General features: G+C 41.7%; 1 protein-coding gene and 1 long non-coding RNA gene across 3 annotated transcripts in view; one reads left to right on the top strand and one right to left on the bottom strand.

The window, feature by feature from the left end:
* The window catches only part of LOC106599445 (high affinity 3',5'-cyclic-AMP phosphodiesterase 7A), a 32,264-nt gene extending 16,292 nt beyond the window's left edge, over window positions 1–15,972 (bottom strand). The window contains exon 1 of the mRNA XM_014190680.3: window positions 14,983–15,972. Within this exon, the coding sequence (XP_014046155.1) occupies window positions 14,983–15,120 (138 nt within the window). The 5' untranslated portion in view covers window positions 15,121–15,972. The remainder of the gene's footprint in view (window positions 1–14,982) is intronic.
* Window positions 1,628–14,958, top strand: LOC106599448 (uncharacterized). Of its 2 annotated transcripts, XR_001327458.3 has the most exons (3): window positions 1,628–1,827; window positions 12,884–12,940; window positions 14,138–14,958. It is a non-coding gene; the product is annotated as an uncharacterized LOC106599448 (long non-coding RNA). The 2 variants fall into 2 exon arrangements; XR_014391863.1 differs by lacking the exon at window positions 12,884–12,940.
* Window positions 15,973–22,597: the final 6,625 nt, after the last annotated feature.

Below are 22,597 nucleotides of genomic sequence, written 5' to 3'. Positions count from 1 at the left end.
TTAACTTTATATTTTACAAGCATTTCCGCAACACCCGCAATAACATCTGCTAAATATGTGTATGTGACCAATACAATTTTATTTGATTTATTTATGTTTGTCTGTGCAATGTGTGTCGTGCTGGATTTTACATTGTATTCGATTTTTTTGTTATAAAATTGTACATGCAGGACTCTCTTGAAAAAAAAAAAAGAGACACTGGTCTCAATGGTGACTCCTTGCTAAAAGAAAATAAAAAAAGCAAAAATGTTGATACAAATACCTGTTCTTGAAATTACGAAGTCATTTGTGGAATATTAGGTTTCTACATTGTGTAAAAAGCACTGTTCCCTATTGAGATGTACTACATTGAAAATTGTACACTGTCAATTTAAGAATGTCAAGTTTGTGTGTGATCATTGATCTCCTGAAGAAGCTATCCCTTTTCCATTATTTCTGTGCCCCCAAATGTTTGGATATACTGGTCAATTTACCAGGTTGCTAGCTAGCCTAATGAGGTAACATGACGGAAGAAGGTGTTAAAGGCCTGCGAGTAGTTTTAGAAAGGCTCACAACATGGTTTATGAATGTAAACATGGTTTATGAATGAGGCCCACCAATGGAGATGCAAACAGCTCCAGCGCCAATGCGCAATAGAAGTAAAATAAAATACCTAGCGCCTGTATTACGGGACACAATTTTGGAACGGTTTGGGCTAGAAAGAAGCGGTTTTCTCTGCAGTAATGGAACCACCTCACTCACGAACCTGCACCCCCTTTTTCTTTATAGCACTCAAACAGCGGTAAAGCGAAGGCCAAACAATTACAGTAACACTTTATTTTAAGGGTCCATAATAAACCATTTATAAAGGCATTAAACCACTTTACCATTAATTAAATCATTGCTCCCACATTTGTAAATGTTAGTCAGCTAGTTATTCACACATATGTATTTCCTGAAAACATCCTGTGTTGTGTGCTTATTCTTTAACCAGGAACTGCAGAAATGTCTACCAATGGCATGCCCATCTTTATGTGAGAAATTACACTGGTCACTTAAAACACTCAAAGTATTCATAAAGTATAAATAGCGCTCCATTTAGAATAGCAATTGCAAAAATACTTTAATGATTAATAAATGGTTTATACATGTGGGAGTAATGATTCATAAATGGTGAACACACAATTTATAAATGGTTTATTACAGACCCGGAAAATAAAGTGTTACCACAATTATTTGGTAGATTTCTTTTCCCAAAGTTACAATTCCAAGTCTCACAGCAAAATATTTAGGAGAATATGCGACCAATATGGTCACACTTTAGAGCCGCGACTACCACTAATACCACCACTATTACGTCTTACATACACAAAACTCACTGCCTTTAACTTAGACCTTAGAAGTATGATGATAGACAAACTCTCAATACAAACACTCTTAAAAAGAAAAATCCACCCAAAACCACTCATTCCTATAATTTACATGAATATGTAAGAACAAACGTGAGAAGAATATTTTTTGTGAACAAATGTTTCATTTTGTTGTTATATTGAGATTGGTAGCAACATGTGAAAATTGTTGTGGAAATCTGTAGCAGTTCAAGTCGACTACAAAATCCACAATGCAATGCACTCTATGGGCTGGCTGGCTAGCTAGCTAGCTAGCAAACGTAGCTACACACAATACCAAAGACAATATCAGCATGTGAAGTAGTTAGTTAGCAGTAAAATCACCTAAACAACCTGCACTATCAATTTAGGAGTCTACAATCTCACCATGTTCAACCTGCAGATCGATGTGCCTCACAGAGTGGAGTCTGACATTTGCAAATGCAACATGCAATCACAGGTTGGTGGAACCTTAATTGGGGAGGACAGGCTCGTTGTAATGGCTGGAGCGGAATAAGTAGAATAGTATCAAACACATAAGCGGTGTTCGAATACCCATACTAACATAATACATACTTAATGAGTATATACTATGTGTTCATTTCAGTACACTGTAAACGAACGGTATCCTTTAAGTTGAGCGTAATAGTACTTCGCCTGCCTGTCTATCGAAAGTTGATGCTGTAGCAATGCAACCTCTTACTACCTTGTTAGCATAACAAATTACTAGCTAGACATTTTATGACTGAGTGTTCTTCTTCAATTCAAATCTGGAGTGCCAGAGTGTACTCTGGGCGTTCATAAATTCAGAGCGTTATCAGATTGTCAGTTTGTAAATTTGGAGCGTTCAGAGTCCACACTGGACGCTCTGGCTGGGCAGTAGGGTTGATTTGAGCGTTCTGACCTTACAACGGCAGTCAAGCTAACTAGCTAACTTTGGCTAGCTACTTCCAGACACAAATGAGAGAACCCCTCACTCTGACCATTTTACCTGCCCTAGCAGAGGTGGTTAGGCAGTTTTCATGTTATCCAGAGCGTTGGTGACTGTAACTGTGCTGCTGGCAACAATTTAATTACGCTTTTTTGCCAACATTTACTGACACCGGCCATATTTAACTGGTGTTGAGCGTTGTTAAATTCATCAGTTATTCTACGCTCTGGTACACTCAGATGAGACGAGGTGAAAAATCAGAGTAGATAGCCAGAGCGAATTTCCGAAAGCACCCGAATGTCCATTGAGAATGCACAACAACTATACCAGTTAGCTAAACTAAGAATGACGGGAATAATCAAGTCAATAAATATTGGGTAGTTAGTTAGATCGCATATAGTTAATATACATGCATGTTTGATGTATTAGTAGCCAACTAACATTAGGTAGCTAGCTAACCTACCGATACATACTGCTGTAATGATATGCTATGTGGTTTGTAACGATAGCGTAGCTAGCAAATTGTCAGCCAACATAACGTGTAAGGTAACTTATTTGAAAAGTCATTACATTGCTCAACATTTTCTTAACATTTTTCATAATTAGTTAAAGCAATGAATTTGTATCCACTCTCGTTGGACTTTGGCTGCATATTTTCCGCCATTTTCTTAAAATCTGAAAAAGATGTGAAGCCACGCCCATTTTCTGAATAATTTAATTATGGGGCCTAAAAGCACAGAAAGTGTCGACTGCTTGTATACCTCCTATTTTGGCGAATGTAGTACAACATCCGGGAACATATGGCATACTAACTATATCAATACTATGACCAATAAGCATTCAGTTCTGGACCTGTTAGTTGTTTAGCACCCCCTAGTGGCAGTTTAAGCACACCAGTGTAGAATTTACCTGTTTGTGTCATGTGACAGGAAGCAGTTTTCAGAAGTGAAGCAATATGTAAGATGTGCAAGTGTGACAGAGTAGTTACAATCCTTCAACATCCTTCTTTATAAGCTTTGCATGACGCAATGTCTAAGTACATTTGTTTATTAACACAAGGTACATTTTTCACATAATTTATATTTCTGTAAAAGACGAATAATCTAGTTAGCTACTTTGCATTAGCTTTAATGCTATTTCTCTCTAGGGACACCTAGTTGAGCAATATCAAGCATACAGTTGCATTCTAGTAACTTAATTTTATATTTGGCTCTAGATTGAGTACTCTTATTCCTTATTTCATACAGTTATTGTGGAAGACATTCTGTGCTCTACACTATTGTAACTGAAAACATGTACTTTTGTGTTGCAGTTTCACAATGTGATTCAAGTAAACTTCCAAAACGGCAGTTATTTGAATGAGTGTTTAGCTAACTGGATAAGGGGTACTGTACATTTAGCGAGTCCAATATAGTGAACAGACAAGCACAGCTACCCGTAAGCGACAGCCAAAGCAGAAGCAGCCCAAGCCAGAGCAGCTTACGTGAAGAGAGAGATAACCTTAATGGCTAAGAAGGCCCGCCTCGAAGCTACCTTGGATGCCCTGCAAGAAGAGAAAAAGAAAGATGCTGCTCTAGCTGAAGCAGAAATACTGAAGGCAGCTCTACAGGAAGTAGATCTTGGTTTGGCCGGCAGGTTCTCACCCCCAGTCCCACGTCAGAAACGCCTTCAAGGCACCTTGGACTATGTGATACACGCTAGCCTTAGTTCAAGTCAGCAGTTCAACAGAGTGAGGGACAAAGAACCATGTGACTCTGCTGACACAGTTACATCAGGTAACGTGCACGTGCCACCAACCAAACACACATAGATGAACAACCTACACCAGGTCATACGACCCTCGCCAGCCCGAGTAAGGCCAACAACCAGAGGAATGGGGGGATAAAAGAAGAAAGTCACCAGCAGTTTCCTACTTGTTCCCATGGGAACCCCTGCAGAGCCTCTACTCAAGGTGACCATGGCGTAACCCCCACCACCTACGACCTTGCCCGCAGCCAGTTGGTCACTACAGGGTTAACCACATTCGATGATGAACCTGAGAACTATTGGGCTTGGAAAGCCTCATTCCGTAATACCACATCAGAGCTAGGCCTTTCAGCAGGAGAAGAGCTTGACCTGCTCATCAAATGGCTTGGTGCAGAGTCTTCCAAGGAGGCACGTAGGATAAAGGCAGTCCATGCCAGACATCCGCCAGCTGCGCTGATGATGCTCTGGAAGAGACTTGAGGAAAGCTATGGTTCACCCTAAGCCATTGAAAGGGCTCTCTTTGCCAAGTTGGAGAACATCCCCAAAGTGGCAAATAAAGAACCCCAGAGACTCTGTGACCTTGGAGATCTACCATTGGAGCTCAAAGCTGCAAAGCAAGATGGCTACTTGCCTGGCCTATTGTACCTGGACACATCCAGAAGGGTGAGCCCTATCGTAGAGAAGCTCCCACATGGCCTGCAGGAAAAGTGGACATCATACGGGTCAAAATTCAAACTAGAAAACAATGTCACCTTCCCTCCATTCTGGGTGTTCACCAACTTCATCCGTAGAGAAGCCAAAGTCAGGACAGTCTCATAAGGACAGTAGCACGCTTAATTCATACAGCTCGGATCTTCTCTCAGCCTGCGCAAGAGAGCAGCTGCCATGGATGGCACATCTGTCTGAAGAATCGCAGTGAAGAAGAGATAGAAAGAGCCAAAGTCCTTGTGATAGAGTGTCCAAGACGAGTGTGATGCAGAGGAATTTAGGTGCATAGCAGCAGAACGCAGTTTTCCTACCTGACAGCAGTCTACAAAGTCTGCATCCCATCATTGACCGTGACGGACTGCTCAGAGTCGGAGGCCGAATCGAGCAATCTAAATTACGAACAAACGATGTCAACCCCATCATCATTCTTGGTCGTCACCACCTGGCAACCTTGCTTGTGCGTCACCGCCATGAGGCTGTGAAGCATCAAGGGAGACATTTCACAGAGGGTACCATACGAGCAGATGGATTCTGGTTGGTTGGAGCTAAGAGATATCAGCGGTGCACTCTTCAAGTGTGTCACATGCAAGAAGCTCCGCGGGATGACAGAACACCAGCAGATGGCAGAACTGCCAGCTGAGCGACTACAGGTAGCACCACCTTTCACATAAGTAGGCGGGGACGTTTTCGGCCCATGGGAGGTGGTCTCACGCCGCAACAGAAGAGGGCACGCCAATAGCAAAAGGTGGGCGGTGATGTTCTTGTGCATGTGCACAAAAGCTGTACACATAGAAGTAATTGAATCACTAAGTGCTTCCAGCTTCATAAACGCCCTGAGAAGATTCTCCTCAATCAGAGGCATAGCAAAGCAGATACGTTCAGATTGTGGTGCAAACTTTGTTGGTGCTTGCCGAGACCTGAGGATGGATGGATCAAGCTCCAGTTCAGAAAGCGTGGAGAGGTACAGTTGAAGTCGGAAGTTCACATACACTTAGGTTGGAGTCATTAAAACTCGTTTTTCAACCACTCCACACATTTCTTCTTACCAAACTATAGTTTTGGCAAGTCGGTTAGGACATCTACTTTGTGCTTTACACAAGTAATTTTTCCAACAATTGTTTACAGACAGATTATTTCACTTATAATTCACTGTATTACAATTCCAGTGGGTCAGAAGTTAACATACAGTAAGTTGACTGTGCCTTTAAACAGCTTGGAAAATTCCAGAAAATTAAGTTATGGCTTTCGAAGCTTCTGATAGGCTAATTGACATAATTTAAAAGGCAATGCTACCATGCATGTAAACGTCTGACCCACTGGGAATGTAATGAAATAAATAAAAGCTAAAATAAATCTCTCTACTATTATTTTGACATTTCACATTCTTAAAATAAAGTGCTGATCCTAACTGACCTAAGACAAGGAATTTTTTCTAGGATTAATGTCAGGAATTGTGAAAGACTGAGTATTTGGCTAATGTGTATGTAAACTTCCGACTTCAACTGTATCTCCAAGAACAGAAATTTACCTGGGTGTTCAACCCACCTCACTCATCCCATGTGGGTGGTGCATGGAAGCGGATGATTGGCATTGCACGTCGTTTCCTCGACTGCATGCTCCTCCAATGTGGATCTTCCCGCCTTACACATGAAGTCCTGACAACACTGATGGCCGAGGTCACTGCAGTGATGAATGCCAGGCCTCTCATCCCAGTATCTTCAGACCCGGAATCACCCCTCATCCTCACTCTAGCTATGCTCTTGACCCAGAAGACTGGTGTCCCCCCTCCTCCACCAGGCAAGTTCGGGGAAGTAGTACTCTACAAGCAAGAGTGGAAGCAGGTACAAAGTCTAATGGACACCTTTTGGAACAGGTGGCGGAGGGAGTATCTCTGCACGCTGCAGAGCCAACGCAAGTGGCAGGACAAGAGGCCAGATCTTAAAGAAGGAGATGTTGTCTTCATGAAGGACAGTCAGGCTAAAATAAATGAATGGCCTATGGCCATCGTTGTGAAGACCCTTCCCAGCCGGGATGGGATGCTGAGGAAAGTCAACGTGAGAGTCGTCAAGGAGGGAGCTATGAAAGTCTTCTCTCGGCCTATTTCCGAAGTGATTCTCCTTCTTTCTTTGGAAGACCCCAGTGGTCAAGTTAGGTTTATGTGGGATCATTAAAGACCCCAGAAGGGGAGTGTTCTGGACCTGTTAGACATTTAGCACCCTTAGTGGCAGTTTAAGTGCAGCAGTGTAGAATTTACCCGTTTGTGTCATGTGACAAGAAGCAGTTCAGAAGTGAAGCAATGTGTAAGATGTGCAAGTTCTCACTAGGGACACCTAGCTGAGCAGTATCAAGCATACAGTTACATTCTAGTAACTTTATATTTGGCTCTAGATTGAGTACTCTTACTCCTATTTTCATACATTTAGTTCAGTTATTGTGGAACACATTCTGTGCTCTATTCTACTGTAACTGAAAACATGTACTTTTGTGTTTGTTGAGCTTTCACAGTGTGATTCAAGTAAAAATCCAAAACGGCACCCTGCTTCTCACAGAGTTATTTGAATGAGTGTTTAGCTAACTGGATAGCTGGATAAGGGCTACTGTACATTTAGTGAGTTCAGTATACAGTACATACTATATACTACATTTTACATTACAAATAGTACAGTTAGTATGAGTATTCGAACGCAGCTATAGTTTGATGCCCTTCCATTGGCTCCGTTCCAGCCATTATTATGAGCCGTCCTCCCCACACCAGCCTCCACTGCATGTAATACACCCTGGACTGACGAGGCTGACAAATGGGAGAAATGTGTTAGACCATCTGTTAAATTACACATTTCTCGACGTAGGAATATTGCAAAAATATGATCAAATGGCTCATTCGAGCAGACAACCTCCCGCGTTATGACATCGGTCAGTATTGAAATCTGACATGTATGATAGACGTTTTTGCAATCTAAAAGTAATTTTCCTATTAACTTCCAGTGTAGTGAGAGTGGCTTTATCGCAATGCTACGTCATACCGGCCAAATTTCTGCCTGCTTAAACGGCAATAGCTCAGAAACGCATGAAAACATGAAATTACCCAGGAAAGTGATAGAACATCGCCCAGAGATGCACAAAAAGAATATAACATTCAAAATGGGTGAATCGTTACTTTAAGTAGCTAATGGGATTTAAAGGGATCTGTGAAAGATTCCAGTACTGTTGGCCAAACCCTTACCCAAGCTCAGTTTCAGCTAATGAAACAAAACACCGCTGGCCCGTGGGAAATTGCTTGCAGAGAGAAAGCTGTCTAATTAGCAGCAACAGGATTGGGTTTCAGGATTGTCCACTGGGAAAAATCACACAAACCACATGGAGCAAAGAGAACCACTCAAATGTCACCACTCACTTTCCCACCACCCAAAGACTGAGTCAATGACGCCTCAATGATTTTGGACATAGAGCTTTTGTCATTAAAGCCCCCATGCAGTATTTTTTAAATCATCACTGTGTATCTAATAAATCACTGTGTGTATTTTTCTATTGCATTTATTTCCCTGAGCCTCCTTTTGCCATTGAAATGTTCAGTCTGATCGTGTTGGCAAGTTGATACACATTTAAATATATTTACATACACAGCCCTGATTGGCAGATAGGTTCGTCAACACTCTAGAGAGCCTACCTTCTTATCACTTCAAAGTAGGAGGACACATATGCAAATAAAAGATGACTTGTCATTGGTCAGAATAATCAGATCAGATTGTAATATTATGCTCTGGACCAAAAACTCCATCCCACCTGAACAGGCTAAAATTCCAGACAAAAATCCTTACACTAAAAGGGCATTATCATAATTTTCACAATTTCAGAGTATAATTTCGACCTCAGTGTGGAAATATTATTAAAAAAAAACGGAAATCACTTTTGACGGCACTGCCCCTTTAAATTATGATGGAACCCTAACAGGTCCCCACTGGTGTACCTAAAAGATAAACAACAAGCACTACAACATTTGACCATACTACTACGAAAACTATTTCACTAAAATCCAATGTGGTATTCTGCTTATTCTGTACCATTTGAAAGACTCAACTGTTCCTGATGAAACTAGTCAAAATCAAAACAAAATATCAGTCCCTGAGAATAGCAGACGATCACAGCGTGAGCTCATAGTGACTCACACCCCACCTCCTTTCCCAGTAAGGAAGTAAACAGACACACAGTCCATCTGTCTGCGCTGGAGATATCCTTTTCAAAATCAAATCAGCTCAGTGTTGATAGAGAGGCAGCGATAGTTTACCTAGTAGTCCAAACTGACTGTCTGCTGGTGTCAGAGTCCCTACCGTACCTTGTGGGAAATCCACCTCGTTAGAATCAAAACCAAGGACCAGATCAGTACAATTCCCATTGGACCTCGCGGCCGAGGTTCATAGTCCCTCTCCCTGGCTGTACATGCGTGTGTTTCTGTGTCGTGGTTTCGGCCCTGATAAATATTAGCAGACACGCAGATGAAGGACAGCTCAAGGCCCAGGCAGGCAGGAGGGACACAGGGACGGACGGGGAGTAAGTGGAGCCTTGTGCAGCTGTCTAAGCTCCAGTGCTAGCTATCACCTGACTGACTGCCCACTCCTAACACTCCTGGGACTGCCTGACTGTCTTGCTGGCTGTATAGGGGAATGCACCAGGTCACCCAGCTGCCAGCCAAGCGAAGGGCTGGTATGAGCATCACACACCACGCTCTCTCCCTTCAGCCCTGGAAGGACTGTTCAGCACTTTGGCAATAGCCAAATAACATCATAAACACTCTGACACAGACAAGGGGGGAGGGATGGGGTAGAGGAGCACAGTGTACATCACTCTTACACCTCTGTCACATTATTCATGATGTAGGGGTTTGACAAACTAAAAAAGTGACAAAGAGATTACTGCCTAGCCTGGCTTTTACAGTATGTGTGCCTTTCTGTAAGCATGGCAATTTTGGGAGTTTCCATAGAGTCATATGAATAGTCAATATGAAACACGGAGCACATAATGAGAGCTATGCATTTAGTCAAATCAATCCAGTGTTGATAAAGATAGATTTTTACCTAGTAGTCAAAAATCCACCTTGTGGAAAATCCACTTTGTTAGAATCACAACCAAGTACCAGATCAGTACAATTCCCATTGGACCATCTGGCAGAACATCATGAGTGTTCCCAGCCCTTACTGTACATGTACTTCATCTTGCCACAGCAACATAGTCCAACAGGATGTGCTGCCAAGGTTAAGACAAAACGTTTATACTATGAGTATTTAACATGAGGGGAATGAGATCACTGACATTCCCAAGTCTCTGTTCTACTATGCACTTAACGTCATCAGAACAATGTGGCTCCTTTCGCTACATAAAGAAAGATTCAGTTGTACTGTTAACGTGTTACACAATACAAGTCAGTCTGGCAAGCTGTTGAAGGAAGAGAGAGACAAAAAGAGGGGAAAGTTTCTCTGAGACGCTCTGGAGCTGTAGCCTTGAATAAATTCAGTCCCAAAACTGAAGGAGTTAGGTATGCCCTCATAGCCAGGCAGTGCACAGCCCGAATTAGACTCCCAACCTACGTTGACATCACAGCTGATAAGTGTGGTGAACGGGGACCAGAATTAGAGCACCATCACAAGGTCTCTTACATAAAGAGCATCAGACCAGGGCTCAGACCCACAGCACTACACAGGAACAGGAAGTCACACATGCTCATGGCTTGGGAAACGGTCCTCCAAGCAGCAGCAGAGTTCCTGCAAGGACATCTATGCAAACATTCCACTAAAACATTTTTTTATTTTTTATTTTTTAAATGAGCTAACGGGACACTTGGGATGTTTCCTGATTATTCCCTCGACCTCAGCATCAGAGGGGCCACTAATACACGAGGATAGTTACGATTTCTCAACGTTAAATGCTTATTCCTCGAAATGATTAATATGACAAACACCAGACCTTAATGTTGAAAATGTCTTATGTCAAAAGGTCAGTTGTTAGAAAAAGAAAAGATGGCAGGCATTTGAAAGCAGGCCTAAATAGTAACCAAATGTCAGCTGTAACGTTAACTTCCTCTTTGTCATATGTTGGGAATGGGAATACAAACACTACTTTTTCCATAAGTGTGCTGTGTCCTACAAAAACAAACTGAGCAAGCTCTTTCAAAAGATAAAATGGAAATCCATTTAAGAGATAATATTCCACATAACACTTTCCAGGGTAATAATGTGACGACGACAAACAATCTTATACTGGACAGGTCTGACCGCATCCCAAATGGCACCCCATTTCCTATATAGTGCACTACTTTTAAAGGGCCCATAGTGCTTTAGTCAAAAGTCGTGCACTATATATGGAATAGGGTGTCATTTGGGATGTAGCATCTGTCCCTATAGTCACGTGCGATGATGATAAGTGTGATGATGATAAAGCCATCCGAGTGCTGGAAACAGCATAACACAGGTTTGTTTGTTTTTCCAGCTCATCATGTTTCTGTCTATATGATGGGGCGGTTGGGGAAAGCTACAATAACAAGATTTTAATACACGTGCTAGGCCATTCCATTCAAGGATTTACAAGGTATTTCATTCTGAAAGCATGTGTGAGCTTTGAATACAAGACTTGTTTGAAAACACGTGAGCTCGTTTTAAAGAAGACTCGTTTGAGCTTTAATTCCAGTTTGGCAGGACACAAACATGCAAATGAAACTGGGTAAAAAAATAAGGTCATAAGAAACGTTTCTTTACAGTGCTGGACTTAGTCAAAAGACAGATTATTGGGACGCAACCTGGACTTGCGTTTAGTATCAGTCCCCCCCTTAAGCCTAAGAAGCTGTCAAATATCATGCAAATTCAGACTTCATGCAAACCAAACTTGACCATATATTCAAATCTGACAGGATACTGGTCCACGAACAGTGTGACAGGTAAATTTACCTGAAGCTTGAACAAGGCTATCCTATCAGCTACAGGCCCGTGGAATACATAAGTATTGCATATTTATTTGTAACGGACACAACACCATGTAGGGTACTGTCATCTCCCCCCTATTTTGCATAGAACCTCAGGGTGTAGGCCACAACTGAAATGACCATTGCGCTGAAAGCTGAAATACGCTAAAAGCTGAAATGACCAATAACTTAACCAGAGACAGTACCTGTAGTCCAATAAAATAAAAAAAATTGCTGCAGAGAACAGACAATGTAATGCATGTGTTCAATGACTGTTTTTCATTCAGATCAGATGCCTTTGACATAGTTCAACTATGGACACATCACACAGTCACAGGGGCTTTGGCTCTAATGTCTCAACAGGCTTCCCAGTCCTACGCACGCCACTCAGACTGCATCTAGACTCCTCTTTACATCACTGGCCCTTCCCTACCCCTTCAACAGCAGTCCCCTTATCTACATCATTCTTTATTATTCAAAGTTCTTAACATCTGAGCAAGGTTTAGTATACGCTTACCTTAGTTACAGACCTATCTGCAACTGTGCCCTTGATCAAGGCACTTAACCCTAATTGTGCCAGGTGCACTGTGCAATGCTGACCCAGGCTGTGACCCCACTCCCTCTGGGTGTCTCAGGGGAGTTGAGAAATGCAAAAAAAAAAAAATCCATTACACATGTGTGTGTAACAGGACAAATATAAGCAAAATTATAAAATGCTCAGGTTTATCCCATATCAATTCTACTGGGCTGACCGACTTCAAAGATGTAACCAATAAAGCTGAGTGAGGAGAAGGACAGAATGGATTAACTCTCCCCTAGCCTCTATGTGTCCTGTCCCCAAAACACATGCTGTCTCTAAACAGTAGAAGGGACAAAAGGTAAAACTGTTCTAAGGTGCTTCACAAATTCAAAGCTTCCCCATGAATTGTGGCACTTCAGTGTGGAAAGCAGTGTGAGCATCTCCATATTCCTCCCAGTGTGTTGCCTGTAGTAAATCACACTTCAGACGGTGTGTGTGTGTGTGGACTGAATGGACCCTTCTCTTAATGGAACAGACCACGGGTCTGGCTCAGGGAGGGCCATAAAATACAATCAGAGATATAGGGGAAAGGCAAACAGTCTTGATGGTAGCATTCTAAGGGGTTCATAAACTAATCACACACCCTTACTGGCCTCTCACAGATCCCAGAGTGATGCAGGCCTGTGAAGTCTGCAGTGCAGTTTGAGGTAAAGTGTGAGGTAAGGGCCATCATGTCATGTCGGCCTCATGAATAGCTTCCATTTGGACTCTGTTATTATGTAAACATAAAACAATTTAACCTTCCTTTGAGTCATTACAATGAGGCCTTGAACAGTACAAAGTTATCTTAAAATGTTAAATAATAGATCAGGTATTGCCAATATTCAATGCATTTCAGCAGCTCTGAATTTCAGCAGCAGAAACAGATAGATGTCAATGACCATAGCGGAAGCATTACAAGAGAATATCTAATTAATATCAGAAAACAACCCTATACAATGATGTGTTAAACAGAAATATATAAACCCCTAAGAAACTCAAGACCAGGCACCATACAGAATAATACAGTAGGCCTATGTTGTATTAATTACTGTGTTTAAAAAGTTGCCAAAATAGATTGCATGATGGCGTCAAAACAACCCAAATCACATAACGAGATTGAGTCACTCAACTGGGCCCCTAAGGAGGCTACACAAGTAAGTTGTGAAACACAAGTCACAAAACTGCACCTCCAGCATTCTTACCACATTGCACATTGACGACAGACTGAGTAACTATCACAACCTTATCTAAACTAAAGAAAGATAATCAGGGTTCTTTCAAAAGAAGTAAAACAACTGCTTGTTAAAATGATTTATCAACTACATATTACCTAATAATGAAGTGCCATTTAAAGGGATACTTCAGGATTTGGGCAATGAAGACCTTTATCTACTTCCCTGGAGCCAGATGAACTTATGGATAGCATTTATTTTGTCTGTGTCCAGTATGAAGGAAGTTAGAGGTAGTTTTGTGAGCCAGTGCTAACTAGCATTAGCACAATGACTAGAAGCCTATGGTAACAGCTAGCATAGCACAATGACAAAGATAGATGTCCAGTCATTGCGCTAACGCTAGTTAGCAATTGCGCTAATGCTAGTTAGCAACTTCCTTCAAATTGCATGCAGAGACAAAAATGGTATCCACGAGTTCATTTGACTCTGGGGAAGACAAGGGCTTCATTGCCAAATCCCAAAGTATCCCTTTAACTACTTACAGACCCTTTACAACCCCCTTAAAAAGGGTACCTTGAGGTAAAGTGTTACCCAATATTCTTTATCATGGCTACTTAGATCAAGCACCTTTGATTGAAATAATAGCTTTGTGTATACTGTGAGGTTATGCTTTGGTTATTATGTGTTTTTCCTTTTCTCTAGGTTTGTTTGTTAAAGTGTCAGCCGGCTTCTACTACAGTATATCTGCCATATGCCTGCAAAGCATCCAGAGACATATGGGACATAGAAACCTCCAGCGTACACCAGGCCATCCCAGCAGGCCTACCCAAGACATACCCCTTCTGCATGGATGGCTCAGCACCAAGGGGTGGCAATGACTGATGATGGATGATGGACTCGTTCAGCAGTTTACCGTGTCATCCTTACAAGTTATCTAGAGATGTTTGAGTTATACAGAAACTCTGTTCTCAAAAACTGTCTTGAAGGCATGAAAAACAAGGCCTCTACTATAAAATGTTGTCAACAGCCCAGACCAGACAGTACACTAAATATAGTGTATTTTTGGAGCTAGATAAGCTGTTTTGGTTAACTTCAATCAGGTTTAATGGCTCAATCTCTATGCATTACATATTAGGGGGGCTTAAAACATGAGTACAATAATATCACTAATGTTTTTCATTGGTCATATTATTATGGATGAGGGTTTTATCACACAGGTCAAGTCAGCCATCTCATTGATCTAAGAGACTTAATAACAAAGATTGATAAAGAATGTTAAATGTGCCCATTGTGAGCATTCCTGTGGAGGGGTCATATAGGTCAATATGAGGCAAAAGTTGCCTAGTTGCTATAACACAACTAATGTGGTGGGCCACTCAAAATGTAAAAGAATAGCTACTTTGTTCCATCAAAATATATCAATATTAAACACATTATTGTAGTAATTTCCCAGCATCAAGCACTGCACAACCCCAACATTGATGTGATAGCTGAAAATTAAAACATCTAATCGTTTTCCCCCAGATTGCTCTTTGACTTGCGTTTACCTTGGACAGCTGTCTTGGGGCAGGTCCACCAAAAAGAGACGAGCTGGAGCTGAAGCTGATGGCTCCCCTACGGCTGAGAACATGTTTAGGAACCGGCCTGTCTAGAGGCAAAACCGGTAACTGATAACATACTTCCATTGAACAGTCAAAGCTCGGTCCAGCTCAAATTGCAATAAAAAAGCAACATACAAATCATGTAATAAAAAAAATGTGCATATATGCTGTTGGCACAACTGCAAATGTGCCAATTACAACAACAGTACCCCTTCCCTTAATTTGAGTCAAATAGATTTAGTGATTGTGACTACAATGGGCTGTTCTCTTTTTTTGACACTTCAAACTTGCACGAAACGTTATCGAAAGCAATCCCACTCCTCTAATATTATGTTCCAATAAGTCCCATGATATCCATATTTTATCCATTTGGGTTGTTTACCATTTTCCCCTATTGAACTCAAATCCGGCCTTGAAAACGGAAAGGCCTCTTTCTTTTTGGTATCTCTGTAATAAATAGCTTCCTCATATAAAAAAAATCCTTATTTCCCGGAGACAGTGCAACGTCCAAGCAACCAAAAACCAGATGGTGAAAACGATTCGGAGACGGAAAAAATATATTCAGAAAATAAGAGCTGTCATCTACAATGTTATATAAAACTTTCATTTACAACTAAATGTGTTTATTCTGTCCCTGCATGGAGCGGTGCCTTGGCGGTAGAGAAAGTAACCAGCTTGCGTTCAGTCCATTTCCCCCTCATTGATGGCATAAATTACGGTAGCGCACAGACGGCAATCATTGTTTACATAGCATCACGGGGGAAATATGCGTTCTTCACCTCGAAACAAACAAGTAACCATGGGTCCAAAAATGAAAATTAAAGAAGCAAACGACAACAAAGGCTACAACGCCACCGTAGTCCGTATATTTCGCTGTTCTACCCTCTTCCCAAACGTAATTTCCCACCAGAGATGGAGCTGTCGACTATCTGATTAGCCCTGTCTGAAGCATCCAATTGTATTTACTTACGTGATGTTACCCTCTTTGGGATTGGATGAAGATGAACTGCATGTATAATAGATAGAAGTCTATTGGCTGAATGGAAAGCACAGCACACTCCCGTTGCATTATTGGGCTATAGTTCATTGCACATCTGTATTTTATACAATCTTTTGGCATTGACTATAAACCCTTTTGTCACTGTACTGTGCAAAGACGTCAGATCAACGCCCAAAGTTGGTTGATATTTGATTGAGTTGTCAACACGTGTAAATATAGCCTATTTGAACTAAACCTTGATTGAATCTTGTATAGGCTATTGGGGTTAAAGCTGTATGAAAGAAAGAAAACTATGTAATGTGGACGTTTTGAAGATTCAATCAAAAAGCCACGATGATGCAAATTTGTGATTACGTCAATATGGTGAAATTGCTTAGAAATAATGTTGACTCAAACATTTTGGTCTATTTACTCCCCAAGACCATATCTGATTGAGTATATCTTGATTGTTTACATAGCCCTGGCAGTAGGGTTTAGATTACCCCGTCACAGATGACCCTGTCACAAATATAATGTATTTGTATACTACATAGGCTTTCTTATGTTAAAATGCCAATTGTACAGTGTAAACTACAGGTGACATGATTGATGGATTATTGCAGAGATAACCTCTGCGTTAATGGAGAACAGAATCATGTAATTGTGGCTTACTTTGTCATGATAGTAATAGGAGTACTTTGGAACAAATCCAGATGAGATATGTGTTATTCTGGACACATTTTAGTTGAAAACTATTGTTTTTACTTCATTGTACTGTTGTTCTACATTGTTCAGATTCTAAATGCATCAAGGTGGATGGCCTGAAGGGAGTAGGCCTAGGCAAACCTTCCTAAACAAATATGTCATTTGGATGATACACAAAGTAATTTCACTAAAGCACTAAACAGGAAATACGCCTGACTGAGCATTGAAACTTTGCCTCCATTACAAATGGCACCCTATATCCCTTTTATGGGCCCTGGACCTTATCCTCCCTGGTCAAAATTAGTGCACATTTCAGGGTATCATTTGGGATGCAGAATTTGACTTTGAGAGAGAGAAAAAAAGTCCCTCATCCAACCATGAGGTCTGCTGTGTGTGTGTGTGTGTGTGCGTGTGCGTGTGCGTGTGCGTGTGTGTGAGAGAGAGAGAGAGAGAGTGAGAGCGCTCCAGTCCAAAAGTAGGCCATGTATGGGAGCTCCAGGCCAGCAAAAGCAGGATATGGGGCAAGGATTTACATCTGCAGCTACACTAAACACCGTTACAGTGCTGATAGAGTACAGGCCTACAATACGGATGCTGCATCATGAACTCACTGCGTATTCTACAGCCCTATGGCAGCCAGCTCGTATCCACATAGAATAAGTCAATATTCAGAGACAAGAGAAAAATAGCACAGGTCTTGTAGAATTAATAGAGGTACTCCATTTCACAAGCACAATTTTATGATTTAAAATAGTTTTAACAATTTTAATGGATTCAATTTAACGTTTTTTAATGGATACAATGTGTATTTACACATTTGATTTCCCTGTGATTGTAATTGAAGCTTTACTACACCTGTTAAGGCCTACCACTGTGATGAGACAAGTCAAAGGGCATCCATTTCAATGAATGATTTCCCCCAACAATGTCTACCCTGGGACACCACAGACTAGTCCCAGGGAAGACATTCTTATCGTTGGCGGGACCCCTGAGGAGCCAGACAGGAAGCCACTAATACAACACAGGTGAGCCTTTCAACCTGGGTGTTTCCTAGGAGACCCATGGCTGTGGTGTGTGTGTGTGTGTGTGTGTGTGTGTGTGTGTGTGTGTGTGTGTGTGTGTGTGTGTGTGTGTGTGTGTGTGTGTGTGTGTGTGTGTGTGCACGGTATGCGCAGTCACCACCACCACGTCATCCCACAGGGAGGAGTCCAAATAACAATTATGGCTCAGGGATTAGCAGAGGTGCACTGTAAACAGAATTAATGTTGTTGTTTTTTCCCCAAAGGAACACTTGCATTAACGTCAGAGGCCATAGTTCGTAAAACAGGAGAAACTAACTATTCACTCCTCCTGCCATATGTTCACTTTATCAGCCATATGCCCTATGTATTTTCATTTAAAATGCAATACTATTCTAATTTAAAATGTAATACTATATTTAAGCAATAAGGCCTGAGGAAGTGTGCTATATGGCCAATATACCATGGCTAAGGTCTGTTCTTAGGCACGACGCAACACGGCTATATACCATAAACTCCAGGGGTGTCTTATTGCTATTGTAAACTGTTTACCAATGTAATTAGAACAGTAACATATATATTTTTTTGTCATACCCATGGTAGACTGGGTGGTTTGAGCCCTGAATGCTGATTGGCTGACAGCCGTGGTATATCAGATATACCACGGGTCTGACAAAACATTTATTTTTACTGTTCTAATTACATTTGTAACCAGTTTGTAATAGCAATAAGGTACCTCGAGGGGTTTGTGGTATATGGCCAATATACCACGGCTAAGAGCTGTATCCAGGCACTCCAGGCACTCGTGCTTACAAACAGCCCTTAGCCATGATATATTGGCCATATACCACACCCCCTCGGGTGTGGTATACTGTATATGTAACTGGCATTACGTAATATGTACAATGTTATATTGGCATTACAATTTCATTTTCTCCATGTTATTCAGTGTCTCCTGACCTACTGTATTCTACTACACTACAGTGACAGTGCCCCAAAACATTCCTGTGTGTTTGTCACCACCCTGCGATGAAAATATGCTATTGCATACAGTTCTATTATAAAAAGTGACAGTAAGTTACAACAAACCTTTGCACACTGGGAAAATGAGTTTTCACAACTATCCTCCACTACCCATGTCCATGTGCTAGGTGGCAGTATTTCCTTTGAAATGGTGAATGTAAGCCTTACCTAAAAATATTTTCATTTTGTAGTTAAATAATGATACATATATTCCTCATTTCCTCTTTATGCAAGTGCTGGATTTTCACCCACAGCGGTCAATCCACCATTCATTCTGTTCTTAACGCCAACCCCCCGATGTCCACAGATAACCCATCTTTCCCAGTATAATACAATTGAGCTTTTTCCTTTATCAAATCAAATCAAACTTTATTTGTCACATGCGCCAAATACAACAAGTGTGGACATTACCATGAAATGCTAACTTACAAGCCCTTAACCAACAGTGCAGTTCAAGAAAGTGTTAAGAAAATATTTACCAAATAAACTAAAGTAAAAAATAATAAAAAGTAACACAATAAAATAACAATAACGAGGTTATATACTGGGGTACCTGTACAGAGTCAGTGTACTGGGGTACAGGTTAGTTGAGGTCATTTATACATGTAGGTAGGGGTGAAGTGACTATGCATAGATAATAAACAGCGAGTAGCAGCAGTGTACAAAACAAATGGGGAGGGGGGGGGGGGGGGTCAATGTAATAGTCCGGTGGCCATTTGATTAATTGTTCAGCAGTCTTATGGCTTGGGGGTAGAAGCTGTTAAGGAGCCTTTTGGTCCTAGACTTGTCACTCTGGTACTGCTTGCCGTGCGGGAGCAGAGAACAGTCTATGACTTGGGTGACTGGAGTCTCTGACAATTTTTGGGGCTTTCCTCTGACACCACCTAGTATATAGGTCCTGGATGGCAGGAAGCTTGGCCCCAGTGATGTACTGGGCCGTACGCACTACCCTCTGTAGCGCCTTACGGTCAGATGCCGAGCAGTTGCATACCAGGGGGCGATGCAACCGGTCAGGATGCTCTTGATGGTGCCGCTGTAGAACCTTTTGAGGATCTGGGGACCCATGCCAAATCTTTTCAGTCTCCTGAGGGGGAAAAGGTGTTGTCGTGCTCTCTTCACGACTGTCTTGGTGTGTTTGGACCATGATAGTTCGTTGGTGATGTGGACACTAAGGAACTTGAAACTATATACCCGCTCCATTACAGCCCTGTTGATGTTAATGGGGGCCTGTTTGGCCAGCTGTTTCCTGTAGTCCACACAGGGGCGGAAATCCCGGGGGGGACGGGGGGACACACGACCCCCCCATCCTGGGAAAAATATGATTTGTCCCCCCCAATATATCACTGAAACATAACTATGTAATTTAAATAATATTAATAATACGCAATGAAAGCAATTGTGCTGATTATAGACACTTAATAGCGCGTTTTTAAGTTTCAAAAGATTGCAACCCCCTCACCCTTTGCCTCACAATGGTTTGATCCACTGCCAGTTCCTTAGCTTGCTAGGTAACAGAGAGGTCGTATCTACTGTCTGAAAGGCACTCAATGAACGTAACTGACGTGAGGTTAATCCAGTCAATCGCGCACACACACTAGCTGAATATGCAGAGCTAGCGCGCAAATATTAACTATTAAGCTAGCTAGTACCTATTCCATTTATGTGGCGTCGTCAAAGATGGAATCAGCATGCAGATGATGTAAGTTAGTGCTTCAAAGTCCCTGTGATAAGGTTAGCGAGAAACTGAAATCCAAACTGAACAGAACTACACTCTCTTCTACCATTGTCTTAAATATATTTAATGGTCTCGTTGCAAAAGCTAAATTGTCGCAAGTGAACTTTTATTTATTTATTTTATTTCACCTTTATTTAACCCGGGTAGCAAAGATTATAGCAAACACCACTGAAACTGAATTGGTGCTCGCTAGCTTTGCAAATTCAGCTATTGTTGGAAGCCAGCCAATATGAAACAAACTATTAAAATTACAAAAGGTTGCAGCATATGTTGTGTAAATGGTGAACTCATACAGCTGTCAACTCTTGTCATTTTAATCCGTTTCACATTTGCTAGCTACCTTTTAGATCGAAGCCCAAATAGAATGATTGAAGATGATAGAAGCCCATCTCCTACTGTAAATAACCTACACACTGTGTGTGTAGCCAGCCAGCCAGCCAGGTAGAAAAATGGCAGAAAAATAAAAGACGGACATAAGAGTATTTTTCAATACACCAAAACGCATAGTAAGAACCCTAGTAGCCTAATATCTCAAAGACTAGTTGATAAAATGTTCATAAGAAAGAAATGAAATTCTAATGGAAATGTTTCACAATGATGTCATTAGGCAGAGCAGGCAACAGATGGCACACAGACAGCAGAGTTGGGGACAGATATGCAGGGACAGACTGGCAGAGACAGGGAGTCTCAGGTAAGTTTGTTGAGTCTTTGTTTGGCAACATTATGAAAGGTTCTCAATTTTTTTGACTTGTAAAATAGGAACATAATTGGAAAATGCCATGGATACCCCCACTCTCAACTTAAACTGGTGGCTGAACTAAGATTTGTTAAAGGCAATGCTGTTGTGATTACATTTTACATTTAGCAGACGCTGTTATCCAGAGCGAATTACAGTAGTTAATGTATACATTTCCTTTTTTTTTTTTTGTACTGGCCCCCCGTGGGAATCTAACACACAACCCTAGCGTTGCACACATCATGCTCTACCAACTGAGCCACAGGGAAGGATTAGTTGTGTAGTTTTGGGTACCGGTAGTTAGGAGTACGGCAAACACCTTATTTCTTTGGTTCCTCAATATACATTTACCATATTACAATGTAGGCTATGTGTTACAGCACTACTTTTGGTGTCCCCCTCAGGAATTGCTCTTGAGAAAATGTCATGTAATTGTCCCCTCCAAAGTTGATATCAGATTTTCGCCCCTGAGTCCACGATCAGCTCCTTTGTCTTGTTCACATTGAGGGAGAGGTTGTTGTCCTGGCACCACAATGCCAGGTCTCTGACCTCCTCCCTATAGGCTGTCTCATCGTTGCCGGTATTCAGGCCTACCACTGTTGTGTCGTCAGCAACCTTAATGATGGTGTTGGAGTCGTGTTTGGCCACACATTTGTGGGTGAACAGGGAGTACAGGAGGGGACTAAGTACACACTTCTGAGGGGCCCCAGTGTTGAGGATCAGCGTGGCAGACGTGTTGTTGCCTACTCTTACCACCTGGGGGCGGCCCGTCAGGAATTCCAGGATCCAGTTGAAGAGGGAGGTGTTTAGTCACAGGGTCCTTAGCTTAGTGATGAGCTTGGAGGGCACTATGGTGTTGAACACTTAGCTGTAGTCAATGAACAGCATTCTCACATAGGTGTTCCTTTTGTCCAGGTGGGAAAGGGCAGTGTGGAGTGCGATTGAGATTGCGTCATCTGTGGATCTGTTAGGGCGGTTGAAAATTGGAGTGGGTATTGGGTATCCGGGAGGATGCTGATGATGTGAGCCATTACCAGCCTTTCAAAGCACTTTATGGTTACCAATGTGAGTGCTACGGGGCGGTAATCATTTAGGCAGGTTACCTTCGCTTCCTTGGGCAAAGGGACTATGGTGGTCTGCTTGAAACATGTAGGTATTACAGACTTAGTCAGGGAGAGGTTGAAAATGTCAGTGAAGACACTTGCCAGTTGAGCAATACATCCCTCCCTTTTACTGTGATGTCTAATGAGGGTCTTGAACCTCCCTGTTTGTAACATTTATACCAATATTGACCTAAAAATAAATACTTTACCCAATAGTATAATGCTGATTGACGGATTGTGGTTTTTCAGATCCCTTAACAA

The sequence above is a fragment of the Salmo salar genome, chromosome 03, assembly GCF_965601325.2.
Source record: "Salmo salar chromosome 03, fSalSal1, whole genome shotgun sequence".
Classification (NCBI taxonomy): Eukaryota; Metazoa; Chordata; class Actinopteri; order Salmoniformes; family Salmonidae; genus Salmo; species Salmo salar.
Note: the sequence above shows the minus strand (reverse complement) of the source record. Positions and strands in the feature narration are given on the sequence as shown.